This window comes from Sapajus apella, unplaced genomic scaffold (genome assembly GCF_009761245.1).
Source record: "Sapajus apella isolate SASKATOON/1434 unplaced genomic scaffold, GSC_monkey_1.0 scaffold20, whole genome shotgun sequence".
Taxonomy (NCBI): Eukaryota; Metazoa; Chordata; class Mammalia; order Primates; family Cebidae; genus Sapajus; species Sapajus apella.
The window spans coordinates 25,056,543-25,075,484 of record NW_022436960.1 but is presented as its reverse complement, the minus strand read 5'-3'; the positions used below and the strand labels follow the sequence as shown (position 1 = coordinate 25,075,484).

At 46.1% G+C, this 18,942-nt stretch overlaps 1 protein-coding gene across 2 annotated transcripts in view; it reads left to right on the top strand.

The window, feature by feature from the left end:
- Window positions 1-18,942, top strand: part of ADCK1 (aarF domain containing kinase 1) — a 139,926-nt gene that overhangs the window by 29,153 nt on the left and 91,831 nt on the right. The window contains exon 3 of one of the 2 annotated variants that reach the window (XM_032287730.1): window positions 13,909-14,046. The exons of the other annotated variant lie outside the window; for it this stretch is intronic. Coding sequence (XP_032143621.1) covers window positions 14,044-14,046 — 3 coding nt within the window. The 5' untranslated portion in view covers window positions 13,909-14,043. The remainder of the gene's footprint in view (window positions 1-13,908; window positions 14,047-18,942) is intronic. 2 annotated transcript variants of the gene reach the window in all.

The window sequence follows — 18,942 nt, the reverse complement described above, 5'->3', positions numbered from 1 at the left end:
TTTTTTTTTTTTGAGACGGAGTTTCTCTCTGTCGCCCAGGCTGGAGTGCAGTGGCACTATCTTGGCTCACTGCAACCTCTGCCTCTCAGGTTCAAGCAATTCTCCTGCCTCAGCCTCCTGAGTAGCTGGGATTACAGGCATGTGCCACCACACTCGGCTAATTTTTTGTATAATTAGTAGAGATGGGGTTTCCTCATGTTGGCCATGCTGGTCTCGAACTCCTGACCTCAGGTGATTCGCCTGCCTTGGCTTCTCAAAGTGCTGGGATTACAGATGTGAGCCACCATGCTTGGCCAGCACCTCTGCTTTTCTATCCGTAAAATGATGCTGATGGCCTTTGCCCCTGTTCCATGTATAAGAATGGACATGAGAAGCTTTAGTTAATTTAACATTGTGGATTATTTAAACCAGCCACAGAGGAGATCCTGAGCATTGGGTTAGCCTGGATAGCTCCTTGTCACTTTAATAAACATATTAATGATAGTCTATTTTCCTCATTTCTTCTATACATTTACTAATTGTGTAAAAAATACCTTTCCCTTCTTCCCTAGTTATTTAATTATTGTTACTATTATTGAGACGGAGCTTCACTCTTGTTGCCCAGGGTGGAATGCAATGGCGCAGTTTCAGCTTGCTGCAACCTCCGCCGACCAGGTTCAAGTGATTCTCTTGCCTCAGCCTCCTGAGTAGCTGGGGTTGCAGATGCCTGCCACCACGCCCTGCTAATTTTGTATTTTTAGTAGAGACAGCATTTCACCATGTGGGCCAGGCTGGTCTTGAACTCCCGAATTCAGATTCTCCCGCCTCAGCCTCCCAAAATGCTGGGATTACAGGCGTGAGCCACCGTGCCCAGCTATGTATCACTGTGAACTTGTGGATATTTATTTTATTCTACATGGTGTATGTCCCATATATAATCCAAAGGATGTTTGTCCTTTATTTACAAAACAATCATTATTTTATTGCTCAAATGGTTCTACCTTTGGCTATTGGGAGCTCTTTCAGGTTGGTTCCTGCGCCCTTTTGATAGGCCCCCAACCTATTTTGAGCACTGTTTTACATTCTTGTACTGAAAGATAGATACTGGCCGGGCATGGTGGCTCAAGCCTGTAATCCCAGCACTTTGGGAGGCCGAGGCGGGTGGATCACGAGGTCAAGAGATCGAGACCATCCTGGTCAACATAGTGAAACCCCGTCTCTACTAAAAATACAAAAAACATTAGCTGGGCATGGTGGCGCGTGCCTGTAATCCCAGCTACTCAGGAGGTTGAGGCAGGAGAATTGCCTGAACCCAGGAGGCGGAGGTTGCGGTGAGCCGAGATCGCGCCATTGCACTCCAGCCTGGGTAGCAAAAGTGAAACTCCGTCTCAAAAAAAAAAAAAAAAAAAGATAGATACTTAAGGCTTATCCTGTATTTTCCTTGCCCTGGAGTCAATCAGTTCTCCAAGGAGCCTTTGTTCCTGTTATTGGAGAGTGGTATTTAGAAACCAAGATGCATAGGTTAGGTATTCATTTTGCTAATGGGGTGCCATTGCTTCTAGGCTCTTTCAGGAGACAGAGTGAAGATATATATGTGTATACACTCACTCATACATACACACACTTACTTGTGTCTTTCCACTAAAAATCTAATCTATCTATCTATCTATCTATCTGGAGAGACATCGTCTTGCTCTGTCACCCAGGCTAGAGTATAGTGGTATGATCAGGGTTCACTGCAGCCTCCAACTCCTGGGCTGAAGTGAACCTCCCACTTCAGCCTCCTGAGTAGTTGAGACTACAGGTGTGTACCACCACACCTGGCTAATTTTTTAAAACATTATTTGTAGAGACAGAGTCTTACTCTGTTGCCCAGGCTGGTCTTGAACTCCTGGCCTCAAGTGATCCTGATGCCTTAGCCTCCCAAAGTGCTGGGATTATAGGCATGAGCCACTGTGTCTGGGCAGAAAACTATGAGCTGATCCTTGTATCTCCAATTCTAGTCTAACACCACAGAGTCCAAGTTAGCATTCACCCTTTTTTTTAATAGCGCCTCTTTCTCTGACAGTGATAAACCTATCTTTTATCTACAATATGTTTCCTTATTTGTTCGACTCTTATATACTCTAAAATAGTTAAGACCACTTAAGCATTCACAAGCAGAGACAGTAGCCTAAAATAGGTGAGGTTGAATGAGTTAAGTTGGTGTGGGAGCTAAGTTTGGAAAGGTGGGTTGATTGAAGCATGTAGCCTTGGGGACAAGGTGATTTTGGCTGAGTATAGTGGGTGAAATTTTGAGGATTGTCTATAAGAAAAAGAGATTAATTCATTGTTACTGGAGACCAGGTATGGGTGAATAAAAGGGCATAGTGGCAAATAGGATTAGAGCTAGGTCGCAGAGGGACTCAAGGCCAGGTTTTATGCCACAGACAATAAGGAGCCATGAAAAATTCTCCAGTAAAGTTACTTATTAAGCCTTCAATGATTGAGAGTGCTTAAAAGTTATTAGTTATTGCCTCATTGAATTTTCTTTTGGCTGGAGTGCAATGATGAATCTCTGCTCACAGTTATCTCTGCTCACTGCAACCTCTGCCTTCCAGGTTCAAGCAATTCTCCCACCTCAGCCTCCCGAGTAGCTAGGACTACAGGTGTGCACCACCATGCCCGACGAATTTTTGTATTTTTTGGTACAGACAGGGTTTCACCATGTTGGCCAGGCTGGTCTTGAACTCCTGACCCCAGATGATCTGCTGGACGTGGCCCCTCAGATTGCTGGGATTATAGGTGTGGGCCACCAGCCTGGCCATTTTTTTAAACAAATTATTAAATATGAGACAGTCTTGCTATGTTGCCCATGCTAGTCTCAAACTCCTGGGCACAAGTGATCCTCCCACCTTGTCCTCTTAAAGTGCTGGATTACAGGTATGAGCCACTGCACTCAGCCAATTATTGATTTTTTTTTTCTTTTTTCTTTTTTTTTCCTTTTTACTTATTCAGAGAATAGATTTTTTTTTTCCTTAACACCAGTACCACTTGCCAAAAATATTTTTTGAGCTTCTACTATGTTGGGTAGTGGGTGTAAGTGTGTGAACATGCATGTGTATACGTGTCTGTCTGTGAGAGAAAACAAGAACAAGAACTTTTTTTTCTTTCTTTTTTTTTTTTTTTAAGGTGGAGTTTTGCTCTTGTTGCCCAGGCTGGCATGCAATGGTGAGATCTCGGCTCACTGCAACCTCCGCCTCCCAGGTTCAAATGGTCTCCCAACTTGCTGGAATTACAGGTGCCTGCCGTGACACCTGGCTAATTTTAAAAAAATTTATTTTTAGTAGAGACGGGGTTTTGCCATGTTGGCCAGGCTGGTCTTGAACTCCTGACCTTAGGTGATCCACCCATCTTGGCTTCTTTCTGAAGTGCTGGGATTACAGATGTGAGCCACTGCGCCCAGCAGGAAGTTTTTCTTTTTTAAGTCAGAGTTATAATGTAGGAGGGGACCTAATTGCTACTTTGAGTGTGAAGTTTTTTTTTAGCTAAACTCAAATTCTTGTTACCAGGTAGGTCCCTGGGCTTCTGAGGTATCAGATGCTTCAGGTCAGTAGTACGTGTTTGTTCGATAAGTTACCATAGTAGTTAATATTTGGACTACAGGCAACGATCATTATCCTTCTCTTCCTTGCCTGAGAAACAGAGTCGGGGAGATGCAGGACTCTGCCAGGTGGTAGACAAAATTCATAAGCTTCATTACTATTAGACACAGGATGCAGCATGTAGTTTGGGGTCTAAAGCAAGTGGGCTTGCTGAACTTCACCCCTGAATTTAAGAGGCTTACCTACCCAGGCACAGACATGGCTGGACAAGCCTCTCAGATGGGGGACTGCCACTTAGAGGAGGAAAGAGCTGAAAGTCAGTGCTCTGCAGATAAGCAGATCCCAAATGGAGAGGAGAGAGAAAGGGGTCAGCTGGGCAAACTTTGTTTCTTCTCCTGAATTCCTTAATCTGATTGGTGATTGTCCCTCCCACAAGGAGAGAAGAGCAGGGAGAGAGGTCAGGAGCATTATGCCTACTGGAGCTCCCTCCGCGTAGTTGCGTGAAACATAGGAATAGGATGTTCTCCTGCAGTACTGATTGTGAGAGGGGAGGTAGCTGCAAATTTGCTCTAAGAACCTTTTGTTTCTATCAGATTCTGCTGATCTTTACATCTGCCTTTGTTTAGGAACATAGGCCACTTTGGATCGGAGTATGGGACAGCTATTTTGGCATTACTGAAATCTGCACTTAGAGGCAAGAGTCAGACACTGTCAGCTTTTATTTTATTTGTTTATTTTTTGAGACAGGTCCTGCTCTGTCACCCAAGTTGGAGTTCAGTGGCGTGATTGCGCCTTACTGCAACCTCGACCTCCTGGGCTCAAGCAGTCCTCCTGCCTTGGCCTCTCAAAATTTTGGGATGGGATTACAGGTGTGAGTCACAATGCCTGGCTGCTGTCAAGCTTTAGAACCATGGGATATGGTAGGCTGTTTTGGAGAAAAAGGGACTCAATTTCTGACCTGTGGATATTGGTTGGAGGGGCGGAGTAAGGGGCTAACATCGAGTGACAACCCTATAACCATCCCATTGAACTAGAGAAAGACATCTTGGGCATCAGCCAGCTGAAGCCTGTAATGTACAGATGTGGACGTGGAGTTCTGGAGAGGTGATATGATTTCTTACGTCCCCAGCAGGTGTGTAGCAGATCATGAACTTGATCTTGATGTTCAGATATTTTCCAATCACATGTTCTTTGTACTTTATACTGTCTTCTCCCGGTTTACCTGCTTCCAATCTGGGGAAAAGCACCAAGCTGGATAGAGAGTAGACACAAAAATGCCTGTGTAGTAGTTCTGAGCAACTGGCTGCTGATGCTGGAGTTGCTTCTCCTGCCTCTTCACCCTCCCTTCTCTGAGCCTCAGGCTCTGCTGCTGCCTGGGATGGAACTGGGAAACACTGGGAGGAGGAAGAAGGGCAGTAGAGCCACCTCCCTGAAGTAACTTAACTCATTCAATCAATACAACAGTTACCTCAACAAGTATTTGGCATTCCCCTATGGAGGGGGTGGGTAGACCCTTCAAAAGTAATTGATAGGTCCTAGCTCTTTGCTTCAGGAAAGAGTTTCAACTCTGAAGCTATTGAACAACTGCCAGCTTTGAGGATAACCATCTTACCAGTCTAGTGAAGCTATAATTCACTAAGCATTCTAAAGATCTTGTTTGTCTGCAAAGGGAACTGTAGCAATGTCTGGATCTTCAGGAATAATCCTTGAGACCTGGGGTCTGATCTGGCCAAACTAGGACATTTCTTCACCAACCTTCCATCCATCTATTACTCGAGCCACTTTCACTGAGCCTGCTCTGTGTCAGGTACAGGATGACGCTCTGAGGAGAAAATGGGAACTAAGACTTGACCCCTGCCGTCAAGTTGTCACAGTTGAGGGTAGGGGGACAGAAGGCATGAAATCACCAGCTGCAGGACTGACTTGTCTTTATTACAGCTCTGGTCCCTGGTCTGGAATTACTTCCTTCTCCTGATCCCTGACAGCAGCTAACTTCCAGGCAAGGTGGGCATGTTGTGGGGCAGCTTTGCTTGGGAGATAGGGCTGGGGTGCATTCCTCCCGGAGTAGTGGTCTGGGTCTCCTTGTGCCACAGCTCCTTTGCATGTGTAGCACCTGTCAACCTGGCATGGAATCTTTCCAGTGAGTTTTGTTTTTTTTTTTTTTTTGGAGACAGAGTTTTTTGCTCTTGTTGCCCAGGCTGGAGTGCAATGGCACGATCTTGGCTCACTGCAACCTCCATCTCCCGGGTTCAAGCAATTCTCCTGCCTTAGCCTCCCGAGTAGCTGGGATTACAGGAGTGCACCACCATGCCCAGTTAATTTTGTAGATTTAGTAGACACAGGGTTTCACCATGTTGATCAGGCTGGTCTCGAACTCCCGACCTCAGGTGATCCGCCTGCCTCAGCCTCCCAAAGTGCTGGGTTTACAGGCCCCAGTGAGTTTTCAGGCATTGTGCCTCTAGACCCACTTTTGCTGCTTTCGCTTGTCATCACGGAATGTTTGCCTGAGAGTGTTCTGCATAGAGGAGGGGAGAAATTGAATCCTTGCTATCTTGGTGACTGGCTTTCTCAGAGTTTGTGATAATTTCTGCAGGAGCATGAGCTGCATTTAATTTGCTCTTGTTGGGTCATCTAAGGACCAGTTCTTTGGAATTAGGGAGACAGAGTCTGCGAGTCTAGCACCTCCTTTTTAGCTTTCTGAATACTGCATAGAAATCTGTGCAGTTTTCCGCAGTGGCCCTGACCTCAAAACCATTTTGATTCCTGGAGAATTCCATAAGAGTAGGTTCTTGAGCCTTGGTGTGGTCTGAGGAGAAACTTGGTAGGGTCCATGGCCATCAGTGGGAGTCCTGGGGGTAAATGTGGTGGGCCTGGGAGTAAATGTCTTCTCCCTGGAGATTGGGCTCACTGTGTGGTGGCTTCTCTGTAGGTCCTAGGCAATCAGGGAAATGCCAGTGACCCTCTCGATTGTTCTAGACTAGTTAGTTACCTAGGGGCCATGGCCAATGCCAGAGTTTTATTTTTCCATATCTGTATACAGCTTGTGTTTTTAAAAATGGGAAATATTTAAGACCTAAGACAAAGTATAAAAAATAATTCAGTGATCACCGTCATGCTTATTGCCCAGCTTCAGAAATAATACCTTACCCATGCAGTTGTACCGGTGGGTACTTCTTCCCTGACTCCAGCTTTCTTTCTGCACATCCAGAATTAAGCAGTGTTTTGAATTCGTTGTTTATTATTACCATGTACTTCTTTATAACCAACTATTCAGGTATTTCTGTGATATTTTTCATCCTGTCGACGCTTCTGCCTTTACTTGGCTTTGTTCTAAGCAAAAATATCTGTGAAATTACAGGTTTGATTTTCTCTCTCTCTGTCTGTCTAAATGCATATGCAAATAAATATTCTGGGTACCAGCTGAAATTGCCCCTTGTACCACCTTTTGCATACCATCACTGCTGCGGGGTCGTGCTTTGAGAAACAAGGCTGCAGCATCTGTAGCAGATGTTGGGCTATGCCCTGGCTTGCACCCACTCTTGCCTTGATCTTTACCCTGCTGTTTTTGGCTACTTTCTTTCCAGCGCTTCTCTCTTCCTAGCTCACACTGTTTATCTCCTGAGGCTGCTTTAGGATTGAAGATTCCTGATGTGATGGTATTTGCTGCTATGGTTCTAAAGCAGTAATCTTTTCTTTCCAAAGGCCACAGCTATAATGAAACAAAACAACCCCCTGGGTTTTGGTGGTATGAGCCTGTTGCTCTGTACAGGGCATCTTTCCATTCTGATCAGCATACAGTTCCTCTCGCGTGTGTGTCTGCAGCTCCCTCTCCTATGTGGGCTGCCTGGAGATGCGGGTGAGCTTCCTGCTCCTGCAGAGCTGCCCTACACTTGCCGCTACCACCTGGTTCTACAGGGTGAGTGGAGCAGGCAGAACACTGTGCTCCCCAGAGAAGGTCCTGCATTGAGGACCTGCACTTCTAGCAAGGCCCTCTGTGGGGCAGTAGCTGGAGTAACCCTGGTTTCAGCCTTCCCTTGCTCATCTCAGACCCTATCCCAGACCAACCCAGGCTGGGCTTTTCATTGCTGATTGCTTTTCCCACTGAAAACCTCCAGCAGTTTTCTGACCTGCCCTGGACTGGGTGCTTCTGAGCTGTTTCCACCTCTGCTGGAAGTGAATGAGGCAACATGATGAGAGTTTCGGGGTTGGCATAAGCTAGGACTTCCCTGTGACTGAGGCAATTTAGTACTGGAGTACACAGAAGTGTCCTTGGTCTAGACTTGTTAGTTACCTAGGGACCATGGCCAATACCAGCATTTTATTTTTCTGTATTTGTATACAGCTTGTATTTTTTTTTTTTTTTTTTTTTTTTTTGGGGTTTTTTTTTCTTTTTTTTTTTTTTTTTTTACAGCTTGTATTTTTAAAAATGTAAACTATTTAAGACCTAAGACAAAGTGTAAAAAATAATTAAGTGATCACCCTTATGCTCATTGCCCAGTTTCAGAAATAATACCTTACCCATGCAGTTGTAGCCTGTGGGTACTTCTTCCCTAACTCCAGACATCTTCCTGCATAACCAGAATTAAGCAGTATTTTGAATTCATTGTTTACCATTCCTATGTAACAAAGCCAAGTGTCCTGCACTCAGGACAGCTGTGAAGGTTGTATTTAGAGAGCAGCTTTCTGGAAACAAGAGATTTTATGTCTGGCATTGAGGTGGGAATGGGACAGCCCCCAGGTGGTTCCCAACCTGTCAGACAATCAGTCACCTGGGGGGCCTTATAAAGCACAGATTCCTTGGTCCCATACACTAAAGATATATTTTCAGTGATTCTGAGGTAAGGCCTGGAAAGCCTCACTCTGGTGTCCAGGCTGGAGCATAGTGGCGTGATCATGGCTATCACTGCAGCCTCTGCCTCTTGAGCTCAATTGATCCTCCCATCTTGGCCTCTTGAATAGTTGGGACTGCAGGCTTGTACCACCACACCTGGCTAATTTTTGTATTTTTTGTAGAGACGAGGGTTCACCATGTTACCCAGCCTGATTTCAAACTCCTGGGCTCAAACAATACCCTGCTTCAGCCTCCCAAAGTGTAGGAGCCTGACCAAAAGCCATATTTTTAATGAGTTCATCAGGTAGGCTTCTACTAAGGTTTGAATGGGTCTCTTAAAGTTCACATTTTAAAAACTTTGGGTCTCTTAAAGTTCACATTTTAGAAACTTCATGTGCAAAGCAATAGTGTTAAGAAGTAGGACCTTCAAGAGGTAATTAGGTCTTAAGGGCTCTGCCGTTATGAATGGATTAATGCTGTTATGGTGGGAATGGGTTCCCTCTCTGTCTCCACCCCCAACCCCTGCCCTTTCGTGGGCTCTCTTACTCTTCCACCTTCCACCATGGGATGACCCAGCAAGAAGGCCCTTGCCAGGTACAGGTCTCTTGGTCATGGGCTTCCCAGCTCTTAGAACTATTTAAAAAATGTTTGTTTTTTTCTTTTCTTTTTTTTATACAAATTTTTTTTTTTTTTTTTTTTTAAGAGACAGGGTTTCACCATGTTGGTCAGGCTGCTCTCGAACTCCCAACCTCAGGTGATCCGCCTGCCTTAGCCTCCCAAAGTGCTGGGATTATAGGCATGAGCCACCGTGCCCGGCCTTGTTTGTTTTTTTTTTAAAAGTGATTCAGTCTTGAGCATTTTGTTATAGCAGCACAAATGGATGAAGATGGCTTCTGCTGCACTGTACTTAGGAGTCTCTATTATCTCATTTAATTCTCACAGTAGCCCTGTGAGATACCATTGCTATCATCCCTATTTTACAGATGAAGAAACTGATGAACAGATAGATGGAGTGACTTGTTCAAGGGTCCACAGCTAGCAAGCGGGTGTATTAATTTCCTGTGATTGCCATAACAAATTACCATAAATTGGGTGATTTAAGGCAATAGAAGTTTATTCTCCTACAGTTCTTGAGGCCAGATGCCCAAAATCAAAGTGCCCTCAGGACCATTCTGCTGGTGGGAAGCATTCTAGGGAAGAACCCTTCTTTGTCTCTTCTGATGGCACCAGGCATTCCTGCGGCTGCATCACTGCAATCTCTGCCTCTACTTCCTCTTTTTTTTTTTTTTTTTTTTTTTGAGATAGAATCTTGGTCTGTCACCAAGGCAGGAGTACAATGGTATGATCTTGGATCACTGCAACTTCTGACCCTCAGATTCAAGCGATTCTCCTGCCTCAGCATCCTGAATAGCTGGGATTACAGGTGCCTGCCACCTTGCCTGGCTAATTTTTTGTATTTTTAGTGGAGACAGGGTTTCATCATATTTGCCAGGCTGGTCTCGAACTCCTGATCTCAGGTGATCCACCTGCCTTGCCTCCCAAAATGCTGGGATTACAGACATGAGCCACCATGCCTGGCCTACCTCCTCTTTTTATTAACAACAACTGTCATTAGATTTAGGGTCTACCTGGGCAGTCCAGGATGATCTCATCTTAAATTTTTTTTTTTTTTTTTTTTTGAGACAGTCTTGCTCCGTTGCTCAGGCTGTAGTGAACTGGCATGATCTCTTCTGCCTCCTGGGTTCAAGTGATTCTCCTGCCTCAGCCTCCTAAGTAGTTGGGGTTAGAGGCATGTACCACCATGCCCGGCTAATTTTTGCATTTTTTGTAGAGGTGGGGTTTTGCCATGTTGGCCAGGCAGGTCTTCAACTCCTGGGCTCAAGTGACCTGCCCACCTTGGCCTCCCAAAGTGCTGAGATTACAGGTGTGAGCTACCATGCCCAGCCTCATGTTAAGAATTCTTAATTACATTTGCAAAGACCCTTTTTTCTGAATAAGGTTACGGTCACAGGTTCCAGGGATTAGGACATGCACATCGGTTTGGGGGCCACCATTCAACCTGCTACAGGAACTTAGATTTCATCCCAAATGGTGCAGCTCCTGAGGCTGTGCCTAGAACCACTCTACTCCCTGGCTCACTAATCTGGACTGGATGAGTTCCCAGGGTTCCTCCAGGCCATGGTCCATACGGCATGGGATTGTGTGTTGGATCAGGGCATTTGAGCCATTTGTCAAGCCTCGAGACTTCAGTGTGTTTTTCTCCACCTCTCTCCCATCCCCTCAGCCCTCTGCAGTTTCTCCTGAATCCCTTTGGGCTGTTCCTCTTGGACTCAGAAAATTCCCACACATTAATATGTTCATGAAGTGAGGCTACAGCTGCCGTAAGGACAGACTCATACTGGCTTGGATGAGTGTGTCTCTTGGCTGGGCAAGGTGGCTCACACCTGTAATCGTAGCACTTTGGGAGGCAGAGGTGGGCAGATCAAGAGGTCAGGAGTTTGAGACCAGCCTGACCAACATGGTGAAACCCTGTCGCTATCAAAAATACAAAAAAATTAGCCAGTCATGGTGGTGCACACCTGTAATCCCAGCTACTCAGGAGGCGGAGGCAGGAGAATCACTTGAACCTGGGAGGTGGAGGAGGTGGAGGTTGCAGTGAGCCGAGATGACGCAACGGCACTCCAGCCTGGGCAACAGAGCAAGACTCCCATCTCAAAAAAGAAAAAAAAAAAAAAAAGATGTGTTTCTCTTGCCTCAGTGGCTGCATCTCCAAAATGGGAATCACTGGAATAGCAGGGCTAGATGGAAGGCCGTCATATAACTAATAAAACTGATGGAAGGCACTCCGCAGCTGTAAGGGTGATCGAGATGCTTGTTAACAGCAATAGTAATCTAATAGCCTGTTCTTGATTTCCTATTTATCACTGTCTTGGCCCCAAGCAGCTATTTTCTACCAACTTAAAATCTGCTCAGCTCTCTTCCTGTCCCTGAATAAAACTACTCTCAAAGCTCTTGCCTGTTACAGCAAGACTTTTTAATAGACTTTTCCTTGTAGAACCATGAGACATATGTCCAATTAATGGAATAACTTTACTTAAATATATGTGAGGCTAATTTAAGGCAAGGTGGTTCAGGAACTGGGGTGCTGTCCCTCCCGTACCCCCAATCTGTCTTTAAAATGATCTTCCCCTCCAATTTATTATTATTATTTTTGAGACAGGGTGTCCCCCTTATCACTCAGGTTGGAGTGCAGTGGTGCAATCATGGCTCACTGCAGCCTGGACTTCCCAGGCTCAGGTGATTCTCCCGCTTCAGCCTCCCAGGTACTTGGGACTACAGGCATGCGTTTCCGTGCCCGGCTAATTTTTTGTTTATTTATTTTTTAGAGATGGGGTTTCACCATGTTGGTCAGGCTGGTCTCGAACTCCCGACCTCAGGTGATCCACCCATCTCGGCCTCCCAAAGTGCTGGGATTACAAGCATGAGCCACCGTACCTGGCCTATTTATTTATTTTTGAGACGGAGTTTTGCTCTTATTGCCCAGGCTGGAGTACAATGGCTCAATCTTGGCTCACCGCAACCTCCGCCTCCTGGGTTCAAGTGATTCTCCTGCCTCAGCCTCCTGAGTAGCTGGGATTATAGGCATACACCACCACGCCCGGCTAATTTTTATATTTTTAGTACAGATGGGATTTCTCCATGTTGGTCAGGCTGGTTTCGAACTCCTGACCTCAGGCAATCCACCTGCCTTGACCTCTCAAAGTGCTGGCATTACAGGCATGAGCCACCGCGCCAAGCCGAATTTTTTGAATTTGTGGTAAAGATGGGGTTTCACCATGTTGCCTAGGTTGGTTTCTTCCTAGTCTCAAGTGATCCATCTGCCTTGGCCTACCAAAGTGCTGGGATTATAGTCATGAACCACTGCACCTGGCCCCCCTCCAGCTTTTTACTTGTGGGAAAGATTTTTACTCCCCAACACATTATAGAATGAAGAGGGATGTCTCCGCGGTGCCTGGTCACAGTGCAGAGTATCTAAGCCACTATTCATTCAGCCAGTTGTTCAGTGATATTTAGTAAATGCCTACTATGTGCCAGGCACTGTGTGGGGTGCTGGGCATACAATGGTCTGTTCTTGGGAGGACAAGAGATAATTTCATAATGATGGAACTTACAAACACATCTGTTCCAGGAGGGTAGGGGACTTGTTTTGTATTGCTTGCTGCTGCATCTGCAGCGCAAAGAACAGTGCTTGGCACACGGTGGTCTCAGTGTATACTTTTCAGGGAATCAGTGTGGTAAGGAAACAAGGTCATTTCAACTCTTGCTGAGTGCCCTAAAGGAGTTAAATGTAGTCATGGGATAAAGAGTGGCTGTGGAAGAGGCTGGGGAAGGGCTCTCTTGCATGAGGTTTTTCAGCTAAAACTGAAGAATGATAAAGAACTAGCAAGTGAAGGGCTACAGGGAGACTGAGAGAAGAAGAGGCAGGGCCGACCATGTGATTATGGGAATAGTGCAAATGCAAATGCTGGGCTCTGGCTGGGCATGGGGAAGTCAGCCTCCCTTCCCATGGCCCTGCTGCCCCAACCTTCAAAGGATGGGCAGTTCCCAGGAAATGGCAAGCTGTGTGCTGGGGCATGCACAGGATCTAGATAGGGGTGAGTGAAAGGTGCTGGCTGAGCTGTATGCTCACCTTGCTGTGGCTGTACTAGTCTAGGATGGGGCTGGATAACACTTTGCACACGATGTGACCCCAACCCTCCCCATGCCTGTGTCAAGTCTGCCTGCTGGGACGGAGAGCAATGGCACAGTGCAGGCCTCCTCTTCCCAGTGCACTGGTTGCAGACAGCAGCAGTGACAGCAGATAGAAGTAGGGAGGCAGGGCCAGATATGGTGGCTGGTATGTAATCCCAGCACTTTGGGAGGCCAATGCAGGTGGATGACCTGAGATCAGGAGTTTGAGACCAGCCTGGGCAAGATGGTGAAACTAAAAATACAAAAATTAGCCAGGCATGGTGGCACACACCTCCTCAGCTACTCGGGAGGCTGAGGCAGGAGAGTCGTTTGAACCCAGGAGGTCAAGGCTGCAGCAAGCCAAGATTGAACCACTGCATTCCAGCCTGGGGGACAGAGAGACCCTGTCTCAAAGAAAAGGTAGGGAGGTAGGCAGAGTCAGGGTACTGGGGGCAGGGAATGATCAGCCAAGGAGGTGGGACTGTGTGAAGCTGAATCTCCCAGTACACCTTCCTTTGTCCCATCAGGCTTCACTTCCAAAACACAAATTCAAAAGTAATGAAGAATTTCAAGATGGCTACTGTATTAGTTTCCTATGACTTAAGACTCTGACAAATGTTTACAAACATAGTGGTTTCACACAATACATTTATTCTCATAGTTCTGGAGGTCAGAAGTCTGGAATGATTCTCACTGGGAGAAAATTAAGGTGTCAGCAGAGTTGTGATTCTTCTGGAGGCTCTAGGGGAGAATTCTTTTCCTTTCTTTTTTTTTTTTTTCCAGCTTGTAGAGGCTGCCCGCATTCCTTGGCTCACGGTCCCATTCCTCCATCTTCAAAGCCTGAAACATCCGGCTAAGTCCTTCTCCCCCTTCCATCTTTCTGCTCCCTTCTGCCTTTCTCTTCTACTTATAAAAGCCATGGTGATTACACCAGGCCAATCTGAGAGATTCTGGATAATTTCACTATCAAGGTCAGCAGATTAAGAAATAAACTGGCTGTGTGTGGTGGCTCACGCCTGTAATCCCAGCATTTTAGGAGGCCGAGGCAGGAGGATCATGTGAGGCCTGGAGATTTAGACCAGCTGTAGTCCCAGCTACTTGGGAGGCTGAGGCAGGAAGATCACCTAAGCCCAGGAGTTTGAGGCTGCCGAGAGCTATGATTAAGAAGGCTTAAGCTATGATCAAGCTATGTTGTGCCCCAGCCTGGGTGACAGAGCGAGATGTTGTCTCTGTAAAACAATGAAACACAACATACAAACAAAAAATTTGTCAATTCTTTCATTATTTTTTTCGCTGACAAATTTCAGCAAATTATAGAAATCATGGCATTTCACCTGTAATTGCTCTGTGCATCTCTAACAACTGATATTTTTCTAAGTTATCACACTGTGATTATCTCAGCTAATGATATTAACAGGAGTTCTTTAATTTCATCTAATTTCTATGTGTGTTCACTTGTCCCCCAACTGTGCTGCCTGTTGGTCTTCACATTGGCCCTGAGCTTTGTGCCTATTTTAGCTCTCTCTCTGAGATTAGAGTGAGGCCTTCCTCCCTGTATCTTTTGGGGTATTTTTTTCTTTTCTTTCTTTCTTTTTTTTTTTTTTGTGATGAAGTCTTACTCTGTTACACAGGCTGGAGTGCAGTAGCATGATCTCAGCTTACTGCACCCTCTGCCTCCCAGGTTCAAGTGATCCCCTTGCCTCAGTCTTCCAGGTAGCTGGGATGACAGGTGTATACCACCATGCCCACGTAATTTTTGTGTTTATAGTAGAGACAGCTTTCACCAGTTGGCCAGGCTGGTCTCGAACACCTGACGTCAAGTGACCCACCTGCCTTGGCCTCTGAAAGTGCTAGGATTACAGGTCTGAGCCACCACACCTGGCTGAGGGTATTTCTTTTTTTTTTTTGAGATCAGGTCCAGGCTGGAGTGCTGTGGCTGAAACATGGGTCACTGCAGCCTCTACCTCCTGGGCTCAAGTGATTCTCCTGCCTCAGCCTCCTGAGGAGCCAAGATTACAGATATATGCCACTGCTCCTAACTAATTTAAAAATATTTTTTAGACGTGGGGCTGTACTAAGTTGCCCAGGCTGGTCTCAAATTCCTGGCTTCAAGTAATTCTCCCATCTCAGACTCTCAAAGTGCTAGGATCACAGGCATGAGAAACCTTGTCTGGCCAGAGTTTTGTTTTCTGTTCTTTCCCACCAGCCCCCAAGAGCCCAAGGCTGTGAGGAAATGAAAAAGACTCGTGTCCCCCATTCAGGCCTGTGGCCTGAGCAGGTGTGGTGGGGAAGGGAAGCAGGCTGGCTGCTGTATTCCACTCGCAGACTAATGCTTGTTTTTCTTGTCTGTAATTGCCATTCCAGAGATGCCCTCACTCTTCTAGCCGCAGAACAACTGTTGAGAACAAATTAATTATGCATCTTCTCAGTGTGTGTGATTAAGGGGCAGATGGAGGGAAGAGTTCTCTTCAGCTTTTCTGGCAACTGGGTTCCCAAATGGATGCGTTCCAGACCAAGGAGTACGTGTCCTGGGCTCCTGTGGGCATCTGGGTTTGTCTGTGTGGTGGCAGGCTCGCTCACCGCAGGCGGAGTCACAGGTTGCCAGTAATAATATTATTAATCCCTTAAATTTGCAGCTCATTTGCTGTTTGCTGAGGGCTTGCACAGTCACATCAGCTCATTTGTTGGGATTTCAGGGATGCTGGAACAACTTTCTTTGCTTAATTCTTCCCTAAATCATTATTGATGCTTGTAATTTCACCATTAGAAAGTAATTCCTTTGGCCTAAACTCTGTTCCTTATTAAAATGCAAGTATCCGTGGCAGCTGTGTAGTATGTTCTATTCATTAAGCTTTCTCAGCCACTAGCAACTGCCCTCTCCAGATACCCGCTAGTGCCACCTTCCTTTTAGGATGGTCTTCCCTGAAACAGAACTTACATTTGTAACCTGTCCCATTTCATAGAAATCTGCTCTAGGTTAGTTGGGCTGGCTGGAGAGACATATAAAGAAACTCCTGCCAGGATGTCAATGACAGGTCATAATTTTTTTTTTTTTTTTTTAGACAGAATCTCACTGTGTTGCCCAGGCTGGAGTGCAGTGGTGTGATCTTGGCTCACTGGAACCTCTGCCTGAAGGTTCAAGCAATTGGGTTCAAGCAATTCTTGTGCCTCAGCCTCCCAAGTTGCTGGGACTGTAGGTGTGTGCCACCATGCCTGGCTAATTATTTTTGTATTTTAGTAGAGATGGGGTTTCACCATGTTGGCCAGGCTTGTCTCGAATTCCTGAGCTCAGGCGATCCACCTCCCAAAGTGCTAGGGTTACAGGTGTGAGCCGCTGCGCCTGGCCTGATCATAATTTCTTATAACACCTCTAGGGAATATTCTCATTTTTATCGGAACCTTCTGGAAACACAGTGCTTAATGCAAAGGAATCTGTGCCCCTTTATCCTATCATGTCAGTGTCTTTGGCCTTAGTTCTCCCCTCTGTTAGACTCCCTTAGAAAGGCAGTGTGGGGATCAGGCCCTGTCAGGTCCACACTGAGAGCAGACTCTGTCTGTATAACTCAGTTTGGGCATTAGCTTGGAGTGCAGTTCATTGGGGCAGGGGAGAAAGTGGAGTTGACCATATAAGTGATGGTGTGACATAATGTCCATCTTCCAGAAGGAGAGAAGGAAGACTGAGGCATAGAGACAACAATCTACTTGGAGTTAGGGCTAGAATTAAAATTTTGTCTTCAGGACCCCAGTAACAGAGTGTAGGTTTTTAGTCAGAAGACAGCTTAGAAACATCTAGGTCTTGCAAATCAACAGGAAGTAAGTGTATTTTAAAATTAAAAAAAAAAAATCTAGCTCTGGAAAAGCAAAGACATTTCATTTGCAAACTCTAGTTGATTAGTAGTGGTTGTCTGAGGGCAGCCTGGAGAATAAGCAGGTCATCACCAGGACTCACTGAGTGCATGCTGTGGTTGATTAGTGATGTCTGATGTGTGCCATGAGTGCAGTCACAGAGGAGAGGCACATAGGCACTCACTTGCTATTCCTTACTCTGCTCAACCTCTTAACTTACAGATTAGCTGAGGTCTAAGAAGCTGAGATGAGTTGTTCAGGATTGCATAAGTAGGGGCGGTAATTGGCATAATTATCCCAGAATCCAGGTTCCTTGAGTCTTGGTTCAAAACTTTTTCTTCTGAAGTGTATGGGCATTCTAAGAGGTATTTCATTGTGGTCTTGGAGTTAGACTGCTGGGGTTCAGATCCCAGCTCTGCCACTAATTAGCTGTGTGCTGTTGGCCAAGCCATTTAAACTTTCTGAGCCTTAACTGCTTCATCTTTAAACTATATAGGATGGTTACGGAATTAAATGAGAAAATACATGTATAAGGGGTTCAGAGGAGGGCCTAATCCATATTAGTAGCTCAATTAAAATGTGACTTTTTTTTTTCTTTTCGAGACTGGGTCTTGCTCTGTCGCCTAGGCTGGAGTGCAGTGGTGCAATCTCAGCTCATTGCAACCTCTGTCACCTGGGTTTAAGCAGTTTTCGTGCCTCAGCCCCCCTAATAGCTACAGGCACATGCATCACCACACCCGGCTAATTTTTGTATTTTTAGTAAAGATGGGGGTTTCACCTTGTTGGCCAGGCTGGTCTCGTACTCCTGGCCTCAAGTGATCTGCCCACCTCAGCCTCCCAAAGTGTTAGGATTACAGGCCTGAGCCACTGCACCCGGCCAAAATGTTTCTTTTAAAATTGAATTGTCTTTCTAGATTCATGGTGGACATAGACACAAAATCTTCCCCTGCTCACTCCCTCTGCAGTATCCCTCAGAGTTGCCCCTTGGAAATACCTGCGTCTCTTTCTTCCCGTGGTCTGCTCTGGAATCATTTGGGTTTGAAGTGCTCCTGGATTTTGTAATTTCGTGATGAAAAGTCCCACAGTACTAATAACCAGGTGTGACATGGTGCTGGATCTGTCACTACCTGCGGTTCTGGGGCAGCTTTTTCACACTCCCTGGACATTCATTTTGGTTCGGGTGTGTGATGCAGCCCTGGAGTCCTGGTTATGGTTGCCAGGGACCAGCTGCCACATGGAGCCTCTCTTGGCATTTTATTTGGTTGCTCCTCTGAAAAGAACATCACTATAGCACCTCCTTCTGACCGTCTCTGCTCCCCTAAGCCAATGTATCTTCTCCCATACATCCCGAACCTTGCTTTTAGACTAGACCTCAATAGCCAGCGGGTGCTAGCCCCCTCCTCACAGCTGCGCCTTCTATAGGCTTAGAAAGCAGGGCCTAGTCAGAGCCTAGACCCAAAGCTATGCTGTGGTCCTCTCCTTGTCTTCTTTTTTTTTTTTTTTTGAGACAGAGTCTTGTTCTGTCGCCAGGCTGGAGTGCAGTGGCGCGATCTCGGCTCACTGCAACCTCTGCCTCCCAGGTTCAAGTGATTCTCCTGCCTCAGCTTCCTGAGTAGCTGGGATTACAGGTGTGTGCCACCACACCCAGCTACTTTTTGTATTTTTAGTAGATACAGGGTTTCACCATGTTGGCCAGGATGGTCTCGATCTGACTTCATGATCTACCCACCTCAGCACTCTCCCTGTCTTAGTCTAGCCATGCAGGACCCTGGATAACAGTTCCCTTAGGGTGACCCTGAGGAGGACCCAGGGAAGCCTTGAGAAGCAGGTGGAGTCCATGACTGTCCTGTTAGCTAGGCCTGCAGTGATGGGGCTTTGATCCTTCCCCTGCCTGATTCAAGACGGGAGTGTGGAGGGCTCTCTGGGTGTCTTGTGATGGGCTGGTGGTTCTCATTGAGTGAATCGTCTGTG